Source organism: Pipistrellus kuhlii, unplaced genomic scaffold (genome assembly GCF_014108245.1).
Source record: "Pipistrellus kuhlii isolate mPipKuh1 unplaced genomic scaffold, mPipKuh1.p scaffold_m20_p_15, whole genome shotgun sequence".
NCBI lineage: Eukaryota > Metazoa > Chordata > Mammalia > Chiroptera > Vespertilionidae > Pipistrellus > Pipistrellus kuhlii.
Genome location: NW_023425460.1, coordinates 16,116,041 through 16,140,272, shown reverse-complemented (window position 1 = coordinate 16,140,272; position 24,232 = coordinate 16,116,041). Strand labels below are relative to the sequence as shown.

Genomic DNA, 24,232 nt, shown 5'->3' with positions numbered 1-24,232 from the left:
TTAATATCCCAAAGGAATCACCAACAGAATACTAGTGAGCCAGAAGCAAACCAACTTTACTGCCCAAAATCCCCATTGCCTGGAGGTGGGGATGGGAGAGCACAGAGAAACTCAGACATGGTCTTTCCAAAAGCAGCATATATAAGATTCTATACTATGTCACAGTGAAACTTAGAAAAACCAAAGACTAAGAGAAAATTACCTTCAGAGAAGTGACACACTGACAAATGATTTTCAATAGCTAATAAAAGAAACCATAAGATAGCGGAATTATGTCTGTAACAGCAAAAACAAAACTTAAAACCCTTCATGTAAAAACAAAGAGCCAAGAAATATGACACAAGGAGACATACTAAAAGAGATTCAAATTGTCCTTCAAGCAAAAGGAAAATTATCCCAGATGTAAGGTTTATAAGTAGTCCACAGAAACATGTAGTAGGTAAATCTAAATAAACATTAATGCATAAAACATCTTGTGAAATTTAAAAATCAAACAGAATTAAAATATATAACAATAGCACACAAGTAAGAGAAATAGAGTTTAACTGTTCTAAAGTCCTTGCATTGTCCAAGCAAAAAGTAAAACTATCTTTTAATTTTATACTTCATAAGTATTATTAATCGTATTTCTAGAAGTAATTTCTAAAAGATGAGAAAAAGAATTATAGCTTTAAATAGACAAGAAAAAACTGAAATAATGAAACTATTGGTCCTTTAAAAGGCAAGACAGAACAGAAAAAACAGAGGCTATGATGGCAGATTTAAATCCAAATATTTAATACTAGAGGCCTGATGCTCGAGATTTGTGCACTAAGGAGGGGGAGGTCCTCATCCCAGCCTACACCCTCTGCAGTCAGGGACCCCTCGGGGAACAGGGAGTGGGCCTAAGCCAGTAGTCAGAAATCCCATTTGCAGTCTGGGGCTCCTGCAATCCAGGACCCCTCGCTCCTTACTGCCCATCTGCAACAGAGGCAAGAGAGGCTCCCGCCACCACTGCTGTGCTCACCAGCTGTGAGCCCGGCTTTTGGCTGAGTGGCACTCCCCTTGTGGGAGCACACTGAACACCAGGGGGCAGCTCCTGCATTAAGTGCCTACTCCCTTGTGGTCAATGCATGTCATAGCAACCATTCCACTATTCTATTAGCAATTAGCCTTTTATTATATAGAACTAGTGGTCCAATGCACAAAATTCATGCACAGGGGGTGGGAGGGATGTCCCTCAGCCCAGTCTGCACTCTCTCCAATCTGGGATCCTTCTTGCAATCTGGGACTGCTGGCTCCTAACCGCTCACCTGCTTACCTGCCTGACGGCCCCTAACCACTCTGCCTACTGGCCTGCTCACCCCAACTGTCCCCCCACCACTGGCCTGAATGCCCCTAACTGCCTCCCTTGCCCACCTGCTCACCCCCATCTGGTCTCCCCTGACAGCCTGTTCGCCCCTAATTACTCCCCACACCAAACGGATCACCCCCAACTGCCTTCCCCTCCTAGCCTGATTGCCCCTAACGGCCTCTGCCTCGCCCCACCACCATGGCTTTGTTCAGAAGGTCTCCCAGTTTAATTAGCATATTATCATTTTACTATTATAGATAATGTGGATTATAGGCTATTTAGTATTAAAAACAAAATGAATAAATGCTCCAGTAAAAAAATACCCATAAATACTGTCAAATTGAAGAAAAATTAAAATCTAATGTATAATCCTGCTAGAAGAAGCATTCTAATACATAAATAGGTATAGTTTGAGGTAAGAGTGGAAGAAAATACACAATTAAAAATGTGTGAATCAAATATCAAACGCTTAAATTATATAAAGCAAAAATAGACATAACTAAGAGAACTAGAAAAATCCACAATCATAGATTTTATTATACCTCTCACAATCCTATCTAATAAAAGGGTAATATGCAAATTAACCACCACTCCATCACAAATATGGTGGTGCCCATAGCCACAAGATGGCGGCATGCCATCCTCTCAGCCCCGATGGAGTCCCACAGTCCTGGGATGGGGGAGGGGCAGTCACTGAGAACAGGCAGCATTATCAGCTAAGCAAAATGCTTGCTTCTTGAAGCAAGTGTTCCGTGCCCTGCTGTGGATGGGCCTCTGGACTGCGGAGAGCCTCTGGGCAGCGTGCATGGAGCGGCCAGGCCCCGCAGATAGCTACTGGCACACAGATTCATGCGTAGGGCAACTAGTAGTATATGATATGTAAACTATAATAATTATTTCTATGTATTGCTACATATTTCTTTTGAAAAAACTATACCTACCAATATCATGCAGAGAGAAAAGGGTTAAGATTAATTTAGCCCTATCTTTCCTTATATCCACTGCTATCAACAGAAGGGTTGGCTTCCTCAATTTCAAATTTAAAAATAAGATAGGTCTCTTATTGCTAACTAGAAGGTGATGAAATCATCAATTTCAAGACAAAGACAAGGATTCAGAATATACAAAATCATTCTGACTCACAAACAAAATCTCTCGCAAATAGCATGGAGAGAGGAAAATAAACTTCACTTTTGAGGAAAAGGGATGGACGTATTTGGGAAACCCACAGAATCCCTCAGGGATTTAAGCCAATATCCACTCCAGGAGAACATCTTAAAATTAGAAGTTATTACTGTCACCACATATATATCAACATAACATATGTAATAAGTAAAATATAAACTGTACTTACCATTTCCATTAATAGACAGATTATGGGTCTTGAAATTGTTCTCAGCACTTTCCAAGGTCAGTGTAGTATGAGCTAGCAAATTATACTTTGCACCACTAAAAGTGAGGAAGGAGACATGTTTTAAGTACTCTAGTATAATTTCTACTGCATAAAATATTTCAATATTCAACAACAACAACAAATAAACGTGACTAAAAAATGGGCTAAGGATTTGAATATATATCTTTCTAAAAAGAGATATACAAATGGCCAATAAAGACATGAAAAGATGCTCAAGATCACTAGTGATTAGGAAAATGCAAACCAAAACTGCAATGAGATAACACTTTAAAGCCATTGGGATAGCTATTGTTAAAAAAAAATAACAACAAAGAAAAATGGAAAATAACAAATGTTGGCCAAGAATGTAGACAGTGGTGATGGTAATATAAAATGGTGTAACCACTATGGAAGACAGTATCATGGTTCCTCAAGAGATTAGACATAGAATTACCAAATAATCCAACAATTCTACTTGTGGTATATACCCCAAAGAACTGAAAGTAGGGACTCAAACAGATATATGTAAACCCTCGAAAAAGCAGCCAAATTGTGAAAGAAGCCCAGGTGTCCTTTTAGGGACGAAAGGATAAACAAATGTATATACATGCAATAGAAAATTATTCAGCCTTAAAAAGGAAGACAATTCTAACACAGACTAGAACATAGATGAACTGCAAAGACATTATGTTAAGTGAAATAAATCAGTCACAAAGGACAAATACTGTATGATTCCACTTATATGAGGTAGCTAGAAAAGTCAAATTCAGAGGCAGAAAGTAGATTTCCAGAGGCTGAATGGAAGGGAAAGCAGGGTTATATTGTTTAATGGTATAGTTTTAGCTTAGGAAGATAAAGAAGTTCTGGAGATGAATGGTGGTGATGGTTGCACAACATTGTGTATATACTTAATGCTATTGATTTATATACTTAAAAATGGTTAAAATGGTAAATTTTATGTTATGTATTTTTACCAAAATAAAAAAATTAGATGTTATGAATTACAGTTTAAAGCTAACATAAATTCTCTTTATCTCTTTATGCTATTTTATCATAAGAAAACCAGAAAATTATTTAGTTTAGTTTACAAATGTTTTTTTAGAAGGACCTCCATTCATTCAATAATATTAACTGAACACTGAATGTTTGCCAAGTGTTATGTAAGGTGACGGGCATTAATGATGAGACTCAATATTATATACTGATGCAGAAGAGGGGGGGGGGAAGTAGAGGGATAAATCAAATGTTGGCATTTGAAAGCTATAATGCAACTCTTTTTTGTTTTTTGAAAGAAACAAAGGCTATGAGAATACTGAGGACCTATGCTAGATAGGAGAATTGAGATAAGATTCTCTGAAGAGCTAATAATTATGAATAAAAGGAGGGAGACAAGCAAAGAATGCAGAAAAGCGTTGTAAGCAGAGAGAACAGCATGTGCAAAGAGAGGCTGAAACGACACAACAGTGGCTAAAGCATAGCGAGCAGGTAGCAAACATGGTACAACCCAGGGTTGGAACTACAGGCAGGAATTAGCTCACCTAAAGCTGTAAGTCATTGGAGAAGGTAAATAAGAAGGGTAGTGATGGAATCTGATTCATATTTATTTCATGGGGAAGGAATAAATCTCCTTCTTCTGGTTTATCAACTTTAAAGATTTGGAATTTTTATCTATAGTATTAGGAAATGGGGGATTTCATTACTAATCCCATTTTTTTTTCCATTATGCTACCTTTGTTAAAGTAGTGCTATTGCCAAAAGCATCTAAAATTTTTTTATGATAAATTTCATATCCTGACTCTGTGATGATAAAAAATTTGTTTCAAATAATTGTATTTTCTGTGCTAGCAATTTAAATTTAAGACTTTTCATTACTTTTTAATTTTCCAAAATAAAACACTGAAAACATTAAGGAGCATGTTGTAAGAAAGAAAAAGAGGATAGGCAGATGAAGAGACAGAAATACAGATGAACTTTGGAGAAAAAGAGATAAGTCTGAAGAAAATTTTTAGTAATTGTGCCAGGTGATATGTTTCATAAACCTTATTTGTCTCTTAGTAAATCTTTAATAAAATCTCTATTGCAAAGAAAAATTTGTATATATGTAGTAAGAATGCAACGCATGCACTTTGTTAGTAAATAATGCTATACTCCACAGAATGTTACTCACTTTGAGAACACCTCGTTTTTTGTTTTTCCAGTTATAATGAGAAATAACTGACATACATCGCTGTATAAAGAATACGGCATGATAAGTTAGTTTATCTTGATCTTAATATGCAATCATCATAGACCAGAGATATCTGTTTCCTGTCTCCAAAACTTTTTTTTACAAAACAATGCATGAGTAAAGTTCAAGTTACATTCTGAATATAACTGGTAGAATGTCAGACTCCTATGCACAATTTTGGAAAAGTTCATTAAGTATCAACAAATCTCCACTGATGCTAGAGCTAAGAGACACCAGACTTATACTCAGTGTGGCCATTCTCTCCTGATTTTACCCTGAGCAAATATCTACAGTGCCTTTCATAATTAGCTCTTATTTTTTCCTAGTGTTAGACAACGAGTCCCCCAGTCCCCCTAGTCTCATTCTAAAAAGAAAAGGTTAAGGAAATATTAAAACTGTGGATAAAACAATCAAAGCAATGAGAATGGCAATTACAATGAAAAAGCAAATATTACTACACACAAACTGCCTATTAACAATCATATTAGCTGTTTGGTGATCAGGGTGTATGTAATATTTTAAGCATTATTTCAGAATGATAATGCCATTGACATATAAATATTATGAAACTACATTATCATCTTTCCCACTTAAAACAATGGGAAATAGACTCCACATTAGCACTTGAGTAAAGAATATACTATTTTCAGGAAGGAGGTTATTGACAATAAGTGGACAACTGCTGCAAGAGAGAGATGCCAAGTGTGTGTAAGAGGCTAGTGTGCAGAGTATAGTGAGGAAGAGGGGGAAGGAGACGTCCAAAGGTGAGTGGGAGGCAGACATGTACACAAGTGCCTTGTAGGGCATGATGAGAACACTGGATTTTATTCTGAGTGAAATGGGAAGCAAATGGTAGGTTTTGAGTTATTATCTGACTCGTATATTTGATCCCTCTGGCTGCTGTATGGAGAATAGACCACAGAGGCCAAGAGAGTGAAAATAGAGATGCCAACTATTGAATAGAAAGCTACTGCAATTGACCAGTCGAGAGCTGATTGCAGGCCTGCTGTAGGGTGATAGCAGTAGGATGGTGAGAAATGGTAAGATTCTTGATATATTCTTAAAGTTCATGCAATGTGGACATCTAGTTAATGCAAAAGAAAGTAAATAGTCAAGGACAACTCCAAGGCTTTTGACCTGAATAACTAGAAAAATGGAAATGAGGCTAAGAGAATAGACATGGGAAGTACAAATTTAGTTTTGTACAAGTTAAATTTGAGATTTTTTTTTTTTTTTTTAAGATACCTAGATGGTATAAAGGGTAGGCAGCTGGATATATGACTCTGAAGTTAGGAAAAGGAAGCATATTGAAGAATTAAATTGTGAAGTTACCAGTATATATTATAGATAAAATTTAATGAAAATAAGTTAAATATTTAAGTCCAAGGGTATTTTTTTAAGTTAGTCCATTATTTTTTCAAGTAAATAATTATTCTCAATTTTACCAGTTTTCACAAAATGATTGGTTAAAATGATATATATTTACTTGCACATTGAAAAAGAATGCACTAAATACGTCTGAAGGAGCATAAAGTAAGTTAATTCAGCTATTAGAGGCACTGGGAAAATCTAGCTCAAGGAATTTCAATGAGCTAAATTCCACAAATAAAATGAATAAATGAACTCACATAAGGGAGCAAGCTAAAAATTACCAAAAATGTTCACTGTCTTCTTTTAGATCAAATAATACTTTCTGATGATATTTCAAGTTACTTCATTTTTAAACCATGACTAATTACAATGGTAATGCTTCCAAAACCAACAATGATCTCACTTTTAAAACATTCTTGTCAGGATAACATTTTCTTACTAAAACATTATACTCATTCATTTTAGCCAATCCTAATATTGAGTTCCCAAAAGTTTAATCAGCTATATTTTTAAATCAAATAGGCCAATTGTTATAAGATTGAAAGGGTATCCAAAAATGTTATAAAAAAAATAAATCACTACTTTAAATGGTAGTCTGAAAAAAAATGCACTTTTTCCAGGAAGAACAACTATATTTGATCACATGCCATATTTCCAGAGAAGATACATATTGCCCAAACTTGATCTTTTGTGCTCATTTTGGCTGAAAATTAAAAGCTATATTAGGAACGTTTGCAGTGATCTTGAACTAGACCACTGTTGGTATGGCTCATTGATTAGAGTGTTAGCCCACGCACCAAAGGGTCTTGGATTTGATTCCTGATCAAGTGCACGTACCTGTGTTGCAGGTGTGCACCCTGCCCCCTGGTCGATGTGTCCCTCTTGCCCCCTCCCTCCATCCCTTTGACACTCTCTCTGAAAAGCAATGGAAAAAAATATCCTCTGGTGAGGATTAACAAAAAAATAAAAATGAAATGAAATTGATCTCCTATGCATTCTAATTACTAATGAGGTTCTCAACTTCTTATGGTGCTGAAATGGTCAGTTGAGGAAATATCAGTGGGTGTAGTCCTGGGCCATGAGTTTAACCTCTTGTACTCTGGACTCACATCAGAAGTGAAATAGGATGCTGGAATTAGGAGAATAAGATTTGGTAAAATGTTGTAAAAGATTTTATTCTATCTTTTGACCAACTTTAATGGTGTAAGTAAACAAATGACCTGCAAGTTTCATGGGAAATGTTTCATAAAGACAATTATTGTTTGAATTCAGGTATAAACCAAGTAGAATGACAAATCTAAGTAGAAGGAACACTTCTAAACAAATGACAACCCCGACTAAAAAGCACTTAATACCAAATAATTTTATTCTCAAAAATTCCTCTAGGCTTAGAAGAGGAATATAGCTTAAATACAAATTCTAACATTACGGAAAATATCTTCTATGAAATTATAAACAATGATTTTAAAATATGTCTGTATTTTTTATTTCTATGTCAAGTTTCTAACTGAAATGCTGTAGCATGAGTTTGAAAAAATAGTTCAGAAAAAAACACTGTTCTCAGAACAGTAAAAAATAGTAACAATAATGGGAAGAGCTACGTTTATTAAATGCTTACTAAGTACCAAGTTCATGAATTATCTTTTGGGATCTCATAATGATCCTATGGAATTAGATATAATTACATTACTATCTTTATTCCAATTTACTGAGGGATTACAGATGGTTAAATTAAAGCACCTTTCAGCAAATACTTGACACAATCTTAACCTAGGAAACATTTCAAATGGCCTTAATTCTAAAGGAAGAAAATTTAAGGGCAACTTCCTTCCTTTTTAATAATATTTTTAATAGGAAAGACTTACATCTTCTAGGACTATTTTTGTGTAGATGGGACCTAGTTATGGATCATGAAATAAATTTAATAATTCATAAACAGCATTTTTTAAAAAAAAACAACAACACTAAAACTAACTAGAATTAAAAAGTCTGGTCATTATAATATAAATAGCAAGGACTAAGTATTGCTTCATGAAATCTGCTTATGTAGCTGTGTACTGTCATAAGGTAAAAGGTATTTCTTACCATGGGTCTCAAACAAAATTGATTGAAAGCCACAATGCTATATAGAGTCCCAAGGCATTTTTCATATGAAATATAGCTGACATGAAAAGTTATTTAATTATATTCTAATGATTGATATTTACAGGATATATACTTAAAATATTTGGGTTGTTTTGTAATTATAGTAAAATTATTGGCATGCTGAAGAGCAAACTCTACTGAAACATGCAAAGAAATTCTAGGAATGTAGCCCGATCAACGGTTTTCCCAAGAAACATAAACATAAAGTGATTTGTGAAGCAACAAACACAATGTTTAAAGAAAGTATCTGAAAGAAACCAGGGCTCCTTGAAGAAATGGTAATTCCAGGTCTGGGCAGAAAAATACAACATGAACATGGAACATCTTGCATCATAAAGCAAAGAAGCTATTAGAGATTAGGTTGTGTCAAAACGACATAGGAAGCAGCTTAAAAGCTTCCCATAAATCACATATGGGACAATTTGGCTTAAAAGAGAGTGATACTGACACACAAATATATGAAAATTCAAAAGTTCAAATTGATCATCTCCATATCAACTTATTATTCTAAAATTGGTTAAATAAAGGAAACAAGTATTTTTCCTGCCTTTCTTCGTCGTTTTTTGCACTTATATCAAGAAGTTCATGAAGGGAAGATCTTCTTTGAAGGAATTCAAGGTTAAAAAAAAAAAGACAAATGTAGAAAGTCACCAAATTATAATCCCCTAGTGAAATAATGAGTGATCAGTAATGGCTGCTAAAACCATTAGATAAAAGATTGATAAGGAACTTTATAATACATAAATCAGGCTGGCAACATCTGAACCCACTGATCAATTTTAACATGACTAAAAGTGGGGCAAGGCTTCCTAATGGGAGATAGTAGGAAGTACATATAATCAATATGAAGTATTATTGCCCTAAAAGAGAATTTGAACCTAATCAGTTCTCTATATCTACTACCTACTAGTTGTAGGAAACACAGGGGGATAGAAAAATGTGTTTGTTTGTTTTTAAATCCACAAATGTGTAATTACTAAATTTAAAATATGGGAAATTCTATAAGATCTGGTTTCTTCAATAAATAATAGCAAGAAAAAATAGATGGGAAATCGTTAAAGATTAAAAGAAATTTAAAAGATACAGCATTATAGACTTCGTTAGGATTCTGATTTGCACAAACAAATCATAAAAGGACTTTTACAAAATTATAGAAATTTGAATACAGACTAGATATCAGATAACATTGAGGACTTATTTTTTATTTTGTTAAGTGTGATAATGGTAATGAGGCTTTGTGATAAGGATAATGTTTTGTAAAATCTTAAGAATAAAGCATAACATAAAAATATAATTAGCAGACTGATATGTAACAAATGCTTTGATATATAGCCCCTTTTCAAGAAAAACATTTCAGCCCTGGCTGCTGGTGTGGCTCAGTTGGTTGGGGCACCAAAAGGTTGCTGGCTCCATACCTAATAGGGGCCATGCAGGGGCAGCCCATGATGTTTTTCTCTCATCTTCCTTTACTTTCTTCTAAAAATCAATTAAATATGCATATATTCTATCTAATAATTCTAACTAATAAAAGAATAATATGCAAATTGACCATCACTTCAACACACAAGATAGCTGCCCCTATGGGGACACAAGATGGCTGCCTCAAGATGGCCGGCAGGAGAGGGCAGTTGGGAGGGACGAGGCCAGCAAAGGAGCGCAGTTGGGGGTGATCAGACCTGCAGAGGAGGGCAGTTAGGGGCAACCAGGCATGACGGGGAGGACAGTTTGAAGGTACCCAGGCCTGCAGGGGAAGTCAGTTAGGGGGAACTAGGCCTGCAAGGGAGAGAAGTTGGGGGTGACCAGGCTGGCAGGGGAGGGCAGTTAGTGGCAATCAGGCTCGCTGGGAGCAGTTAGTCATCGATCAGGCTGGCAGGTAAACAATTGGGAGTCAGAAGTCCTGGATTGTGAGAGGGATGTCCCAGATTAGAGAGGGTACAGGCTGGGCACACACACAAACCCCCGTGCATGAATTTCGTGCACTGGACCTCTAGTGTAATATATAAAACTCTACTGTGCAAATAGACTGAATGGTGGAATAAACAAACAATTGGTTACTACAACGTTCGATGATCACCAGGGGGTGCATGCAAACATGGCAGGCAACTGACAGCAGAGCACGAAACATGGTGGGTACCAGCCACGGCAAGATGGTGGAGCAAGTGGGGGCACCCAATCACTGTCATTGGGGTGAATCTCTGGGAGTTACTAAAAATTCTTTGCTACCACATGCCGTGGTCCCGCCAGGTGCTTGCACCTACTGTGTGTGTGTGTGTGTGTGTGTGTGTGTATGAAGATTAACAACAAACATTTTGTGTGTGTGTGTGTGTGTGTGTGTGTGTGTACACACACACACACACACACACACAAAATGTTTGTTGTTAATCTTCACCTGAGGATATTTTTCCATTGATTTTTAGAGTGGAAGGGGAGAGACACAGAGAGAGAAATATTGATGTGAGAGAGACACACCGATTGGTTGTCTCCCACATGCCTGACCAGGACCTGGGATGGAGCCTGCAATTGAGGTACATATATCCTTGTCCAGAACTGAACCTGGGGCCCTTCAGTCTGTGAGCTGATGCTCTATCCACTGAGCAAAACTGGCTAGGACAATAAAAAAATATATATATTTTTAAAGAAAACATTTTATCTTTCTGGTAGATATTAAAATTCCAAATCACTAAAAATACACTGTGACCCAAATTCCTACTTTCAAAGTAAGATATTAAGGCTATCTCAGCTGGGTTTATGTCTGACAGCTAAATTTTGTTCTGCTTCAGGATGTTTTTCCCATTTAAAATGTAAATATACACTCCACATACTTTAAAATGTCACTAATATAAATACTAGAGGCTCGGTGCATGAAATTTGTGCATGGGACCAGGGGTGTGTATCCCTCAGCCCAGCCTGCCTCCTCTCCAACTGGGACCCCTTTCACAATCCAGAACTACTGGCTCCCAACTGCTCGCCTGCATGCCTTTCTGATTGCTCCCTAACTGCTTCTGCCTGCCAGCCTGATCACCAACTAACCACTCACATGCCAGCCTGATTGATGTCTAACTGCTCTCTTGCCAGCCCGTTTTGACCCCAACTTTCCTCCTCTGCCTGCCTGGTCATCCTTAACTGCCCTCCCCTGCAGGGTTGATCGCCTCCAACTGCCCTTCCTTGCAGGCCTGGTCACTCTCAACTGCCCTCCCTTGTAGGCCTGGTCCCTCCCAACTGCCCTCCCTTCTGGCATCTTGTGTCCATATTAGGGGCAGGATCTTTGACCACATGGGGACAGCTATTGTGTGTTGGAGTGATGGTCAATATGCATATTACTCTTTTATTATATAGGATAGAGGCCTGGTGTATGGATGGGGCCAGCTGGTTTGCCCTGAAGGGTGTCCCGGATCAGGGTGGTGGTTCTCTTGGGGCATGGGGAGGCCTGAGCGAGGGGCCTGTGGTGGTTTGCAGGCCAGCCACAGCCCCCAGCAACCCAAGTGGAGGCCCTGGTATCTGGAATTTATTTACCTTCTACAATTGAAACTTTGTAGCCTGGAGCAGAGCCAAGCCTCCTGCTCACTCTGAAGCTGGCAGCCATTTCTGTTTGGATTTGTTTACCTTCTATAATTTTGTAGCCTTGAATGGAGGCTTAAATTGGCAAGGGCAGGGGGAAAGCTTGGCTTTCTCTGTTGCCTGGGAAGCCCAAGCCTCCCTCCTGCTCTCTGTGGCTGTAGCCATCTTGGTTGAGTTTATTTGCATACTTACTCTGATTGGCTGGTGGGTTTGGCTGGTGGGCATGGCTTGTGGGTGTAGTATAAATATTGTGTTAGAAACTTACGAAATAGCAGAACCGAAGGACAAACATGTTTCATGATCTTCTTGAAGCATTGAATGGATTTTCTTCCCTGTAGCTTTACTTATAGATGTCTTCAGTTTCTTAGCCAGTTTTTTGGGTGTGTTAGCTATGGAAGATTCTTCTGTACAGCAACTATATAATTCGACCTTTATCTGAAAGTCTGGCCTTGCTTCATTACTAAAAACAATAGTATTCATGTTAGGAATTTAACTCAGAAAATAAAATTATAATACCCTTTGATATTTTCATACATTTAAAATCAGCATATAGGTTTATGTTCATATATGTTAATGATTCAGAATCTCCCAGTGTATATTTAGTATCTAAATGACCTGAAAGAGTCACTGAAACTTCTAGAGCTACCAGCTTCTAAAGTAGGTCAACCTTAATTCAATTTAACCGGTATGTCCAGGCATATTACTTAAAGAAAAAGAATAAAATGTTCCAGTCATTTTGTTGCTAATGCTACTTTTTCTTATCATTCCTATAATACAGCTATATTTAAGGTATTTACATTATACATGTGATTTCTGAAATGACTATTCCCCCAGAAGAAAAAATGTTTGAAAACAAAAAAGGGGAAACAAAGGTTTCTTCTGCTAAAACCTTTAATTTTCACTTCTTTTTTCATAGTTCAGTCCATTCACCACATGCTGCTACCTCCCCACTGAAACCCATTCTGCTTTGTGCCTAATAACTCTAAAATAACATTTCAATATTTTATTATATAGGGGAAAACAAACAAAAGAATGATGTAAAGAGATATACTCAAGGCATTAATTCCTTGAGGACAAGTGCTGTCTTAATTTCTGTATTTTTAACCTAGCATAAAAGGTACTCAAATATTTATTATACCAATAGGCAGAAATTTTGCAATTTTAGCAAACACTAAGATTGGCTTTGCCCTTTGTCAGACACAATCAACTACCTTTCTCATAAAAGACTGAGGTGGTACTAACAAAATATGCTTAAAACTGCAAAAGAGGTCCATCAAATACATGTTGCCTGTAGATGATACATCAGTCTCAGAGATTGTAAAAATGCAGCCTTTTTAAGATTTAAATGTCCCATTCAAAGTTTGCATAAATCCTAGGAATAATTTCCAGATATCTTCAAAGTTTATTATTTGGCAACTGTTAAACATACAGTATTCCTGGTAATGACTAACAAATGTCAATATTTAGAGGAAAACCAGAGATTCATAAATATTGAACACTTATTAAAAACAACCATAACAAAAAGCACATTTTTAAACAACATTTAGAACATTTGACTGCTATTATTTTTAGAACAATTTAAAATATTTACAGAATTTTTTAAAAAGAATAAATCATATGTTGTCTTCCCAAGTAACTTAGATTGTTCTTTCCCAGAAAAAAAAAAAGATTTTTGTCTTTATGATAAAACAAACAATGGTTTTTTTAGTCTCAATTATATAAGCATTTGGTGATATTTTAGAGATCCTAAATCAATTGTTTGGCTCAATAAAGCTTATAAAAAAGCCTGTGCTGCTGCTAACAACTCTGAACAATGCATTTTATTCTCTGTGCTACACAATTATGGGACACTGGACAGAAGCCACAAAACATGGTTGCAATAGTTTTTTTTTTTTTTGCTGTGTTTTTTTTTTTTATGATATGTGAGTGGCAAAACTTGTACTCTCAAATGTCAACTGTATACCTCGATAGCTGAATGTGGCAAAAACTATGTATACTGATTTTATTTTAAGAGTTAAGAAGCTACTGATATTTACATATTAAGATAGTGTCTTTGAAACCCTGAAAGAATTACAAATCACATGCTGATTTAGGCCCACAGAACCTTAGGAAAGGGCCAGCAAAGACTTATGTTAGTTAAAAATGGTATCTATGGCTACCTAAGGAGTTCTTCCTGGTGCTGTATTATGATCACAATAAAATGAGCCTGTAAAAGAGCAGAAGCAATAAAAACAGCCCTGAGGATCACCCATTTTTTACTGTTTTGGAGTACATGAAAGAAGTCCACCATAAGAAAAAGAACATCTCAAATTTTACTAAAGTGCTTTTCCTCTGGCACATATTTCAGGAACATCTCATAAAGAAAGCTGTAATACTAGTTTAGTATTTTTGTAACTAAATCTCCTATATGAGACATAAGAATCTGTTTTATGCCCAAATTCACTTTATATAAAGAATTGTTATGAGATTCCCTTGTATTCATAGTTTAGTTAATAATTAAACTACAAGTATTTATAAAAATTAATAATATCAATGTCAAAATATTTCTAATAATATTACATGATTTCCATTTTACTTTAAATTGGAAAATTCCAAATGGGCTTCTTTTGAATAAAGTAATTTTTAAAATAAATGTAAATACTTAAAGATCTAATGCTACAAAAATAACCCAAACACTCAATAATTATACCCTCCTTTAAAAAAAAGGAGAATTTTAGATTACTTTTATTTTCTAAAGATAAAAAAATACTTACAATATGGTTACATTTTCAAAACAAATATCTGTGATTGTTTTGTCGACAATTATCATGTCAGTATCAAAAACTTCAGCTCCCAGTTTGAATAAACAAAAAATGGCATAGCGCTGTGATTCTAGATAGAAAAAACAAAACCATTTAAAGCCATGATCCATGTGACAAATCATGCCTATATTATGCTAAAATCTACTTGAAAACAAAAAACATTAGCTTAAGTATTTGTTAATAGATTCTTATTTCTGTACATTGTAATCCTTAACTTTTTTATAGTGACTGTTCTGTCAATATATATTAATATTTTATTCAATTAACTAAACTATGGAATATAAAAAAGTTAAAAAATAAGCCTCTTGCCAGCCTAAAACAATCACCAAACTCATAAATTTTATCCCCAGAAAACTGTTTAAGCTTTAATTAATAGCAACTTTATTATTACATATGTTATTATTACCTTTATCATTTTGGTTTCCAAGTTTATTTAAGAAAAAAATGTTTTCTATTATAAAAGGTTAAGAGCAGGCACGTTAATAACAGCAAAACATTTTCCACCAAACAGCAAGGGAGGAAACCACAAAAACAATAAAAAGTAGACATGTGGACACAAAAAACATTGCTGCTGGGCCTTTTAATTTGGTGATGTGTTTAAAAAGTATTAGGAGATTAAAGGGCTAAGTCCTCATTATTAAGAAAATATGGCTCTTCAGAAAAACTTATTTTCTGTAGTAATCAGAAAGATGTACTTAATCCCCACATGTATTCTTTTGGAAAGTAAATTACATCTCCTAATTGAATAACAAAATACTAACCTGATTTTGGATTCTTCATATAAAACTAATTATGCTCAATATGATTCAGTTTTTAAAATATGAGAAACAAAGAAAGCTATCACAATAGACAAGAAAGATAAAGGATTATCATATCTTTTTTGCTTTGCCTCTAACAGCTAGAAATCATTTGAGGTTAATTTCCATGACCTCAGCATCACATGAATTTGTGAAGACTATATAAAGCTGTAAAATGCTGAAGGGGAAAAAAAGAAAATCAGATCAAGCTAAAAATCTTTCTCTCTTACATCCTGTTAAATAATCTGAAGAAACAAAACAAGGCAGAAAATATGTCCTAGTTTCTGGTGAAATACAAGAAATGTTGCCTTTACCTTCACTCCTTAAACATTCTCTTTTGTTCCACATTTCCCTTCACTTACAACTCATTACATATTGTCCTTGCACAGGCTCCTATCAACAACTAAAATCACATTAGATATGCATTATTTTAATTAGTATCAAGTAATTACAGCATATTTATACTAAAAATTAAAAAAAAAACACAGTTCAGCAACATTTTTCTTATTCTGTCAAATGTCATCAATTTATTTCAGTGTGGAAGCAGTCTTTTCTAACATTAACATAAATTTTCTATACACTGAAAATAATTTTTAATTACAAATTTCAGTTATACATACGTTCTTTATTGCTGAAGTGATCAGAGTCTTTCCACATTAGTGGTATTCGAATATCTATAAAGAGAGGGGAAATGACAGATAATGATTTTGGTAAATTTCTTAGAGTAAAATGAACCTGTGAATTCCATAATGGATTGTGACCATTGAAGCCATTAAAATTTGTAATTTAAATATTCTAACACAGGTAATATTTTCTTTAAGAAACAGCTTAGATTAGATATAGAAAATGTTATATTTATGTAATTTACTAAAAACTGTAGCTCAAATATATTAAGTGAAGTCTTTAATAAGCTTATGCTGTAACATCTTCATTTTGAGATTTATGTGTTTGTTTTTTTTTAAGCAAGCAAATTATAGTTTACTAATTGTAAATTCACCCTAGTGTTGAATTACTACTGGGGGTAGCAGCAAAAGTAGTGAGATACACTTCAAAATGTATAGCCTAGTAGAGGTAGAAAAGACTTCAGAACATCTACCCACTATGCAAACTTTAAAGGAAAATTAAGTGTCTTGTCTAAGGTCATTGGTTTTTGGGGGTAGGCCCAACTCTTGACAAACAAATCCAAACTCTCCATTAAGATTTAACTTGTCTAACAAAAGAATTTGCAGCTCTTTGTATATTCATGGTACAAACTGCGGCATTTCTCTCAAAAAATAAAACTAAAGAGAGGAATGCATTACTTCTTTCAGTCCAAGAAAAAAAGTCTTGTGTTCTAAAAGTGATTCATTCTCTCATTTACACATTCTTCAAACTCTAAAGTAATTGTGATACTGGTCTTTATTCCAGAAGTTAATCTAAAACTGTAATGTAGTCAAACTTTTTCCTTCCTACTTCCCTCCATTCTTCCCTGTATTTTCAATACTAGATTAATAGTACCAGTAGTAGTATTTTTTTCTGACATTCCTATGCTCTTATATATTTTCAAAATTAGAGGATAAGGTTCTACCAAATAGATTAAGATGTGTGAACTACAGTGTTCTATAGCACAGTTGAGATCTCAATTGTAAAGTATAGCTAGTTTTAATTACTCAAAGTACAAAAATTGTATAAATACCTCAAGTCTTTGTGGAAAACTTGTTTAAGATACTTTCTAATACATTTAAGATGTTTATGTGCATATTTTAATAATTATGCCACTTTCAAATAATTAAAAATCTTTATGAAATAAGCTGTTTGGCTTGTGCTTCACTTTTAGATTCCATTATCTTTTGCTTAGATTTTTATTTGCTTATAATTTAGTTTTTAAGGTTCTTAATGCCTATTTCTAATTTTCTTTCTATAAAAGTTTTAAATAACTCCTTCATCTGTAATCTACCTAACCAGGCAGGTATATATGAGTGCCCTTCCCACTGCTGCCCTAGCAGTTTTTATAAAAATACTAGAGGCCCAGTGCACGAATTCATGCACTGGTGGGGTCCCTCAGCCTAGCCTGCAGGATTGGGCTAAAACCGGCTCTTCAACATCCCGAGGGTCCTGGATTGTGAGAGGGTGCAAGCCAGGTCAAGGGACCCCATCAGTGCATGATTGGGACCAGAGTGAGATGCAGATTGGCCAGCTGGGGAGGACTGCAGGAGGGCTCCAGGGTTTATCCGGCCAGTCTTTCCCAGTCCCCATTGGCCAGACAGCAAGAGTGATCTAACCTACTGGTCAGAGTGTCTGCCCCCTGGTGGTCAGTACACATCATAGCGAGTGGTTGAGTGGTCTTAGCATATCATTAGCATATTATGCCTTGATTGATTGAATGGCTGACCAGTCAACCAGACATTTATCATATTAGGGTTTTATTATATAGGATTACTAATTGAACTCTATGTGTCAAGCTAACCACTTTACATGCAGCTCATCGAATAGTAATTTTTTATATGTTTACCAATTTAATAGTCAAGTGACAGGATTTAATTGCTTAGATTTATATTTTCTTGATTAACAAGAAAATGTTAATAAATTTTATTGGTCAGCTCAGTGAATCTGTTTGTAACTGAGCTGGCCAATTTATAGTATTTTAAACTTTTTTAACATTATTTATAATATGTACTTTTAAAAGTTAATTAGTAAATCTATGTGAGAATTTAAGTGAGGTAAAAATATAAAAATAATTATTCTTATAAAAATAATTGTTGCACCTCCATTTATATCTAATAGTATTATTTTCTTTACTGATTTAATGCTGCTATCTTTATCATATATGTCATTCTAAGTGTCTGTTCCTTGGCTACATACTTTATGGATCTACTTGAATAATTTATTAGTGACAAATCTTCTATCAGTACCATACTATTATAATCACTGAACCTTTATAATCTACTTTGCTGTTACAAACACATCTTCCCGCAACATCTTACTCTTACTTGCTAATTCCTTTGTATGAATTTTAGAATATTTTGTCAAATTTCCTTTTCCAAAATGTTTTACTATAATTCTATTGTCCAAATTAATTTGGGAACTGATAACATTATAATATTCTGTCTTTACAGAGTAGCACTATACAGTTACCCTCACATTTTTATTAAGGTTATTTTTGAGGGTAGTCGATTTTTTAATGTTTTTATTGTAAAGGAGATTTTGTTGTGGTGTGTTTTTTTTTTTGTCCATCATATATCCTTACAATGTATTGCTGGTTTTAAGAGCATCTATGCCACTTTTTGTATATTTATCTTGAATCAGCTATTTTTACTGAATTCTTAATTAATTCAAATAATATTTCAATAAATTTCTTAGATTTTCTAGGTCTGCAATCTACTAACTTCATATAATATTGAATATATCTATCTCTTTTCAGTAGTTTCATATTTCATTCTTACCATTTTAGCTAGAATTTCTAAAACTGTCAAATTATACTGATACAATAGACATTGTTTTTTTGTTCTTGATTTTAATGGGATTGCCTTTATTGCTTTATAATTTTGACTTGGCTAATGTCCTGTCAAAGAGTCTGCTTCTTTTGACCACAATTGCTGACTCATTTCATTTCACAACAGTTCTTGTTCACAGCTGTTCTTATTCTAACTATTTACACTATCCTGGGAGGAACACGGACCCTGACTTCCTTTGCTATATACCCACAGCCTGTGGGTCAGTCTTGCCCTTTCCCATGCTTCACTATGTTAGATCCTTAAGAGGAGAAGATGGACACTTATATATTTCCTAGGTGGTCAAGTCAGATGACAAAAAAATATATAAGCCAACACCTAGGTTTCTTAATTCAGATTCAAATATTAGAAATTCCTTTTTGATTCTTGCAAATAGTTGACTCAATCTTAATTTACATTGCTCTTAACCTATGTCTTTTTTTTTTTTAATGACTTCATTGACCTTTTAATGGTAAAATGAGTCATAATAGGATAGCTAACGTAATGTTACCAGGCTCTAGATGTCTACCCATACTTTTCAAAAGTAAAAACTGAAGCACTTTGTATACTGATTTGGCTTTAGTCACTGAATTAGTAGCCAGCAAGTGAGCTCAGACTTAACTACAATGCAATTATTTCATGTTTAGCAGAAATAATCAGAATAAACCTCAATTATTCTTTTTAACTTTTATAAAGATCTATCCAGTGAGTGGTCAATCTGGAAATGAAAAACCCAGGTATCTACAGGCAATCAATCTCAGAAAAAAATTATTTTTTAAAAAAAGGTGAATTAGTTTTTAATTTCCTTTGTTTTTACAAATATACAGATGAGATATAATTAAGTTAAGCAAGGAAGAAAAGTAATTACACATGCATCCCATTTTCTGATACTTTCGGTTCCTTCATTTAATTTAAAATTATCTTTTGGAAAAAAGGAACACATGAAGAAATAAGTTTAATTTCTACACTTGAGTATCTGTGGTCAGGACACTAGTTTTTCTCTTACTTTATATGCTTTTGCTTAGGCATTCTTCTAAATGTACAGTTAAGGCTCATTTCATGAATTGCTGTGGTCAATAAACCATTATCAAATGACAACAGATATTAACTCTGTCATGTCACCTGAGTATTCAAAAGCAATTTAATATATCTCATTTGTGTACTGAGTAGCACTGTATCAGGAGCAAGAAATGAAGGGTTATGTTTAAGTATTTTTAGAAAATCCCCTTTTGAGATCTACAATATTTTTTATCTATCACATTAAAATATTTTAAATTTAGTGAACAACAACTATGTAAAAGTACTATGTTTGGTATTAAAAGGATATAAGCGGTATAAAACATGTTTTATTCTAGTCTTATAATTAGAAAGATGAAAACACAAATATATATAACTATAAAACAAGCAACTAATTTTTATATAGTTCAGTGTTTTTTTTCTGACAAATTTTTTTGCTGAAGGCAATTCCTCTGGTTTAGAACAATTACATCCTCTGTAAAATTCAGGTCTATCCTTCCTATATGAGAATTTTTTATTATCCATAGAACATTTCTAAAAAAAAAAAAAAAAAAATCCCTTGGGTGAGAAGGCCTGAAATGCAGCAGCAAGGTTCCTGGAGCTAAGAAAAGAAGGCTTTTGGCCAGTTATTACTTAAGGACAAATGGGGGTCTGCTGTTTCCAGTATTTGTACACAGTGCATTATCTAACTAGTGTACACACTAGTCAGCCATGAATTCACTTCAATCCGTGGCATCGCCAAGCCATTGTCTTTAGCTTCCTTAACAGTTTGGAGAAACTGAGACAACACAGCATAAGTGCCATCTAGTGGTAAAGGGTCTCCTAACTGCATTAGGAATTCAGACAAGAGGAAACATTTCTAGCTGTAATAACAGAGAAGACTTTATAGATGAGCAAACAGATCCTGAAGACAGTATTGTTATTTTGAGAGCTGAGTGTCAGAAGCATGAGGAGAGACATGTCTTGCTAAAGCAGACAGCTTATGGATAGGAATAGTAGAAAATATGGCTAGAAAAATAGTTGAGTCAGAATAAAAAACTCAGGGGGAAAAGTTTGGTCTTTATTCTTTGGGCAATGAAGACCAATCATCCATCCAATCAATAGTCACCGAGCAATTACCATGTGCAAAAACTGTGTTAGCTTCGGGGTATACAGAGATGAACAAAGCAACCATAGTGCCAACCCTCATGGAACTTCTAGCCCAGACAAACATTAAAAACATTGAAACTTCTGAGCAGAAAAGGAATGGAGAGTCAAAAGACTTGAGTCTGCAGCCCAAGTCAACCACTAACAGGAAATCATTTAACCTTTGAGTCTAAAGAAAAAGAGAACTACCTACGTATTTCACAAAGCTGCACTGAGAAGAAAACTATACAATATATGTAATATATATGAAACAGTTTGTAAAGTTCTATAATGTGAAGCATAATGGTGAAAATGTTTTAGAACAAATATTCTGATAGAGGTATGCAAAATAAAATGAAGAGAATGGACACAGGAAATTAAAAATCCCACCAACTCTAGAAAGTTACTTTATAAAACTTATTCAGCAATATAAAAATCATCTAAAGCTTACCTGATATAGCAAGCTTTCCTTTACATGCTGTTCGTTCTTTACTTTCAAAATTCACATCACTGTCAAAAGAAAAAAACCTAATGAAAGATAGTTTGTGAAATCTTTGCGAAAGATTGTTCAAACAATTGCTTATTAGAAGGTCTTTTCTAATGTCTAAATATGAAAAGCAAATATGCATCGATGGATAATAATGACTTCCAGTTAATATGAACTACCTGACTCAAATTTACGATGTTTAGTCAACAGCAAGCTGGCTTTAAGGTAAATATACAGAACTATTTCCTTTGACTTTTACATAAGCTCTTCCTTCCCTGATGACTATATACTGGCTTATGCTACCATGAAAGCCTTTTGTAATTACTAACATTTATAAACAATATGTACAATATTTGTCCAGGTCCCAGAAAGTAAAATACCTTGGGTCACCATTACATGAATTATATTTCTAGTTTAACAGATAACAGTTAACAGATAACAGTTGCTTGACAAAGTTAACAACCTCTCAACCATGAACTTGCTGCTGAGGAGTACCTTATCCTTATAAAATATAACAATTTTTAAAATTACTCTGTTGTGTATTTATATTCAGTAAGATACTATTTAATTTCTTTGACATTCCAAAAAACTAAGCATATACTAAAATAATAAATTATCTAAGGTGGAAAAAGGAAGGGATGGCTCTGTAGAGAGAATAAAATGTAGAAAATATCATGACAATAGAAAAAAGTCTCAAAGGAAATTCTTAGGGTAACAAAACACTTCCAGGTCTGACTTTACAATATACTATTACCATTAAAAAAACAATATTTTTAAATAGTTATTTTCTATTAGACCAAATCAGTTCCATCCTTAAATATTTCTCTAATATTCCTATTTCCTAATATCCTACATTTAGAGTTTGGCATTCCATTTTTAGAGCAGTATTTCCTAGAGTATTCTTCTTTGCACTTTTTCTTGGTCTATATTTTTTAAATTGGTTAGCTAATTAACTGCTGGCTAACTTAATCAGGTACTTCAAATATTTATAAGAGAAATTTTTCAGTTGAATACTGTTTAAATTTTTTTTATTTTTGTAATTTATTGGTTTTAGAGTGATAAGAGGGAAGGAGAGAGGTAGGGAGGGAGGGGGAGGAGATAGAAACAAAAATTTGTTTTCCCACTTATTTATGTATATACTGGTTTATTCTTGTATGTGCCAAGCCTGCAACATTGGTGTAGCAGAATGACACTCTAACCTACTGAGCTACCTGCCCAGGGCCTGTTTAATTTTCTAAGAAGGCTTTTATAGAAACAGTGGGTGGGAGCTTAAAATATATCTAACTAATTTTCAGAAGAGAATGACTACATCTCATTGCATTTCATTCAGGATGCTTGTTTTAAAAGATTGCATATATTCATTGTCATGTGCCCAAATTTGAAAATAAAATATAACAGCCTACTTTATTTTTTTTTATTATAGGTAAGATAAACTTCATATAAGCTAAAATGATCTACTAATGTACTTAAGTTGATAAGCTTATATGGGACACTTACATGGTGTTTATAGACTCACAAATTAGTATAACTAGAGTAATGTAATGTAGTATACTTAAAGACATACATTCTCAGAATCCTATCTTTTATGATCACACCAGTATTTATGGTAAAACTAGAGGCCTGATGCACAAAATCCATGCACAAGAGAGGGGTTATCCCTCAGCCCAGCCTGCGCCTTTTCGCAATCCGGGACCCCTTGTCCCTAATCACCTGCCTGATCACTCGTAACTGCCCGCCTGCTCACTCCTTTTTTTTTTTTCATTTTCTTTTACATTTATTAAATTATTATCTGTGCACATATTTTAACATTGCTCTCCTCTCCCATATATACCCTCCCTCCCCAGAGTTTTGTGTCCATTGGTTGTACTTATACGCATGTATACAAGTCCTTCATTTCTGCCAGCCTGCTCGCTCCATACCACTTGCCTGCTGACTCCTTAACGCTTGGCTTACTAGTCTGCTCCTTAACAATGCTGGAGAGGCAGGAGAGGCTCCCGCCACCACCACTGTGCTCGCCTGTCTTAAGCCTGGCTTCTGCACTGACCACCAGGGGGCAGCTCCTGCGTTGATTGTCTGCCCCTGGTGGTCAGTGCACATCAAAGCGATGGTTGTTCTGGTCATTGCGGTCGTTCCACCATAATTAGGTTGCTGGGCTTTTATATATATAAATAGAAAATTCACTTAGTGGAAAATAGAAGTACTCACTGATTATTTCATAATAATGTTTCATTAAATCACAAATTTAAGAGTCAAGTTCTACATTTTACACTTGAGTTTAGTTTGTCATGTTGAAGAACATTTACTTGCTTATTACTTCATCATAGAGTGAAAAATTCAATTGAATAGTCTACTATATTTTGATGAAAATAATATACTGACAGGTCCAAAAACAAATCTCCCTTTCCTCAATTGGAAAAAGAAATACAATATGCATATAGTTGGTTGGCATTTGTAAGTAATATTTCTGAAAACACCTTCTATATAAGCAATGAATAATATAAATTCTTA

The 24,232-nt window shown here is 34.6% G+C and overlaps 1 protein-coding gene across 1 annotated transcript in view; it reads right to left on the bottom strand.

The window, feature by feature from the left end:
* The window catches only part of RTKN2 (rhotekin 2), a 65,733-nt gene that overhangs the window by 26,637 nt on the left and 14,864 nt on the right, over nucleotides 1–24,232 (bottom strand). Inside the window, exons 3-7 of the mRNA XM_045581826.1 lie at nucleotides 21,689–21,747; nucleotides 16,246–16,299; nucleotides 14,781–14,898; nucleotides 12,293–12,487; nucleotides 2,688–2,782 (exon numbers count right to left, since the gene is read on the bottom strand). Of these exons, the coding sequence (XP_045437782.1) occupies nucleotides 2,688–2,782; nucleotides 12,293–12,487; nucleotides 14,781–14,898; nucleotides 16,246–16,299; nucleotides 21,689–21,747 (521 nt within the window). The remainder of the gene's footprint in view (nucleotides 1–2,687; nucleotides 2,783–12,292; nucleotides 12,488–14,780; nucleotides 14,899–16,245; nucleotides 16,300–21,688; nucleotides 21,748–24,232) is intronic.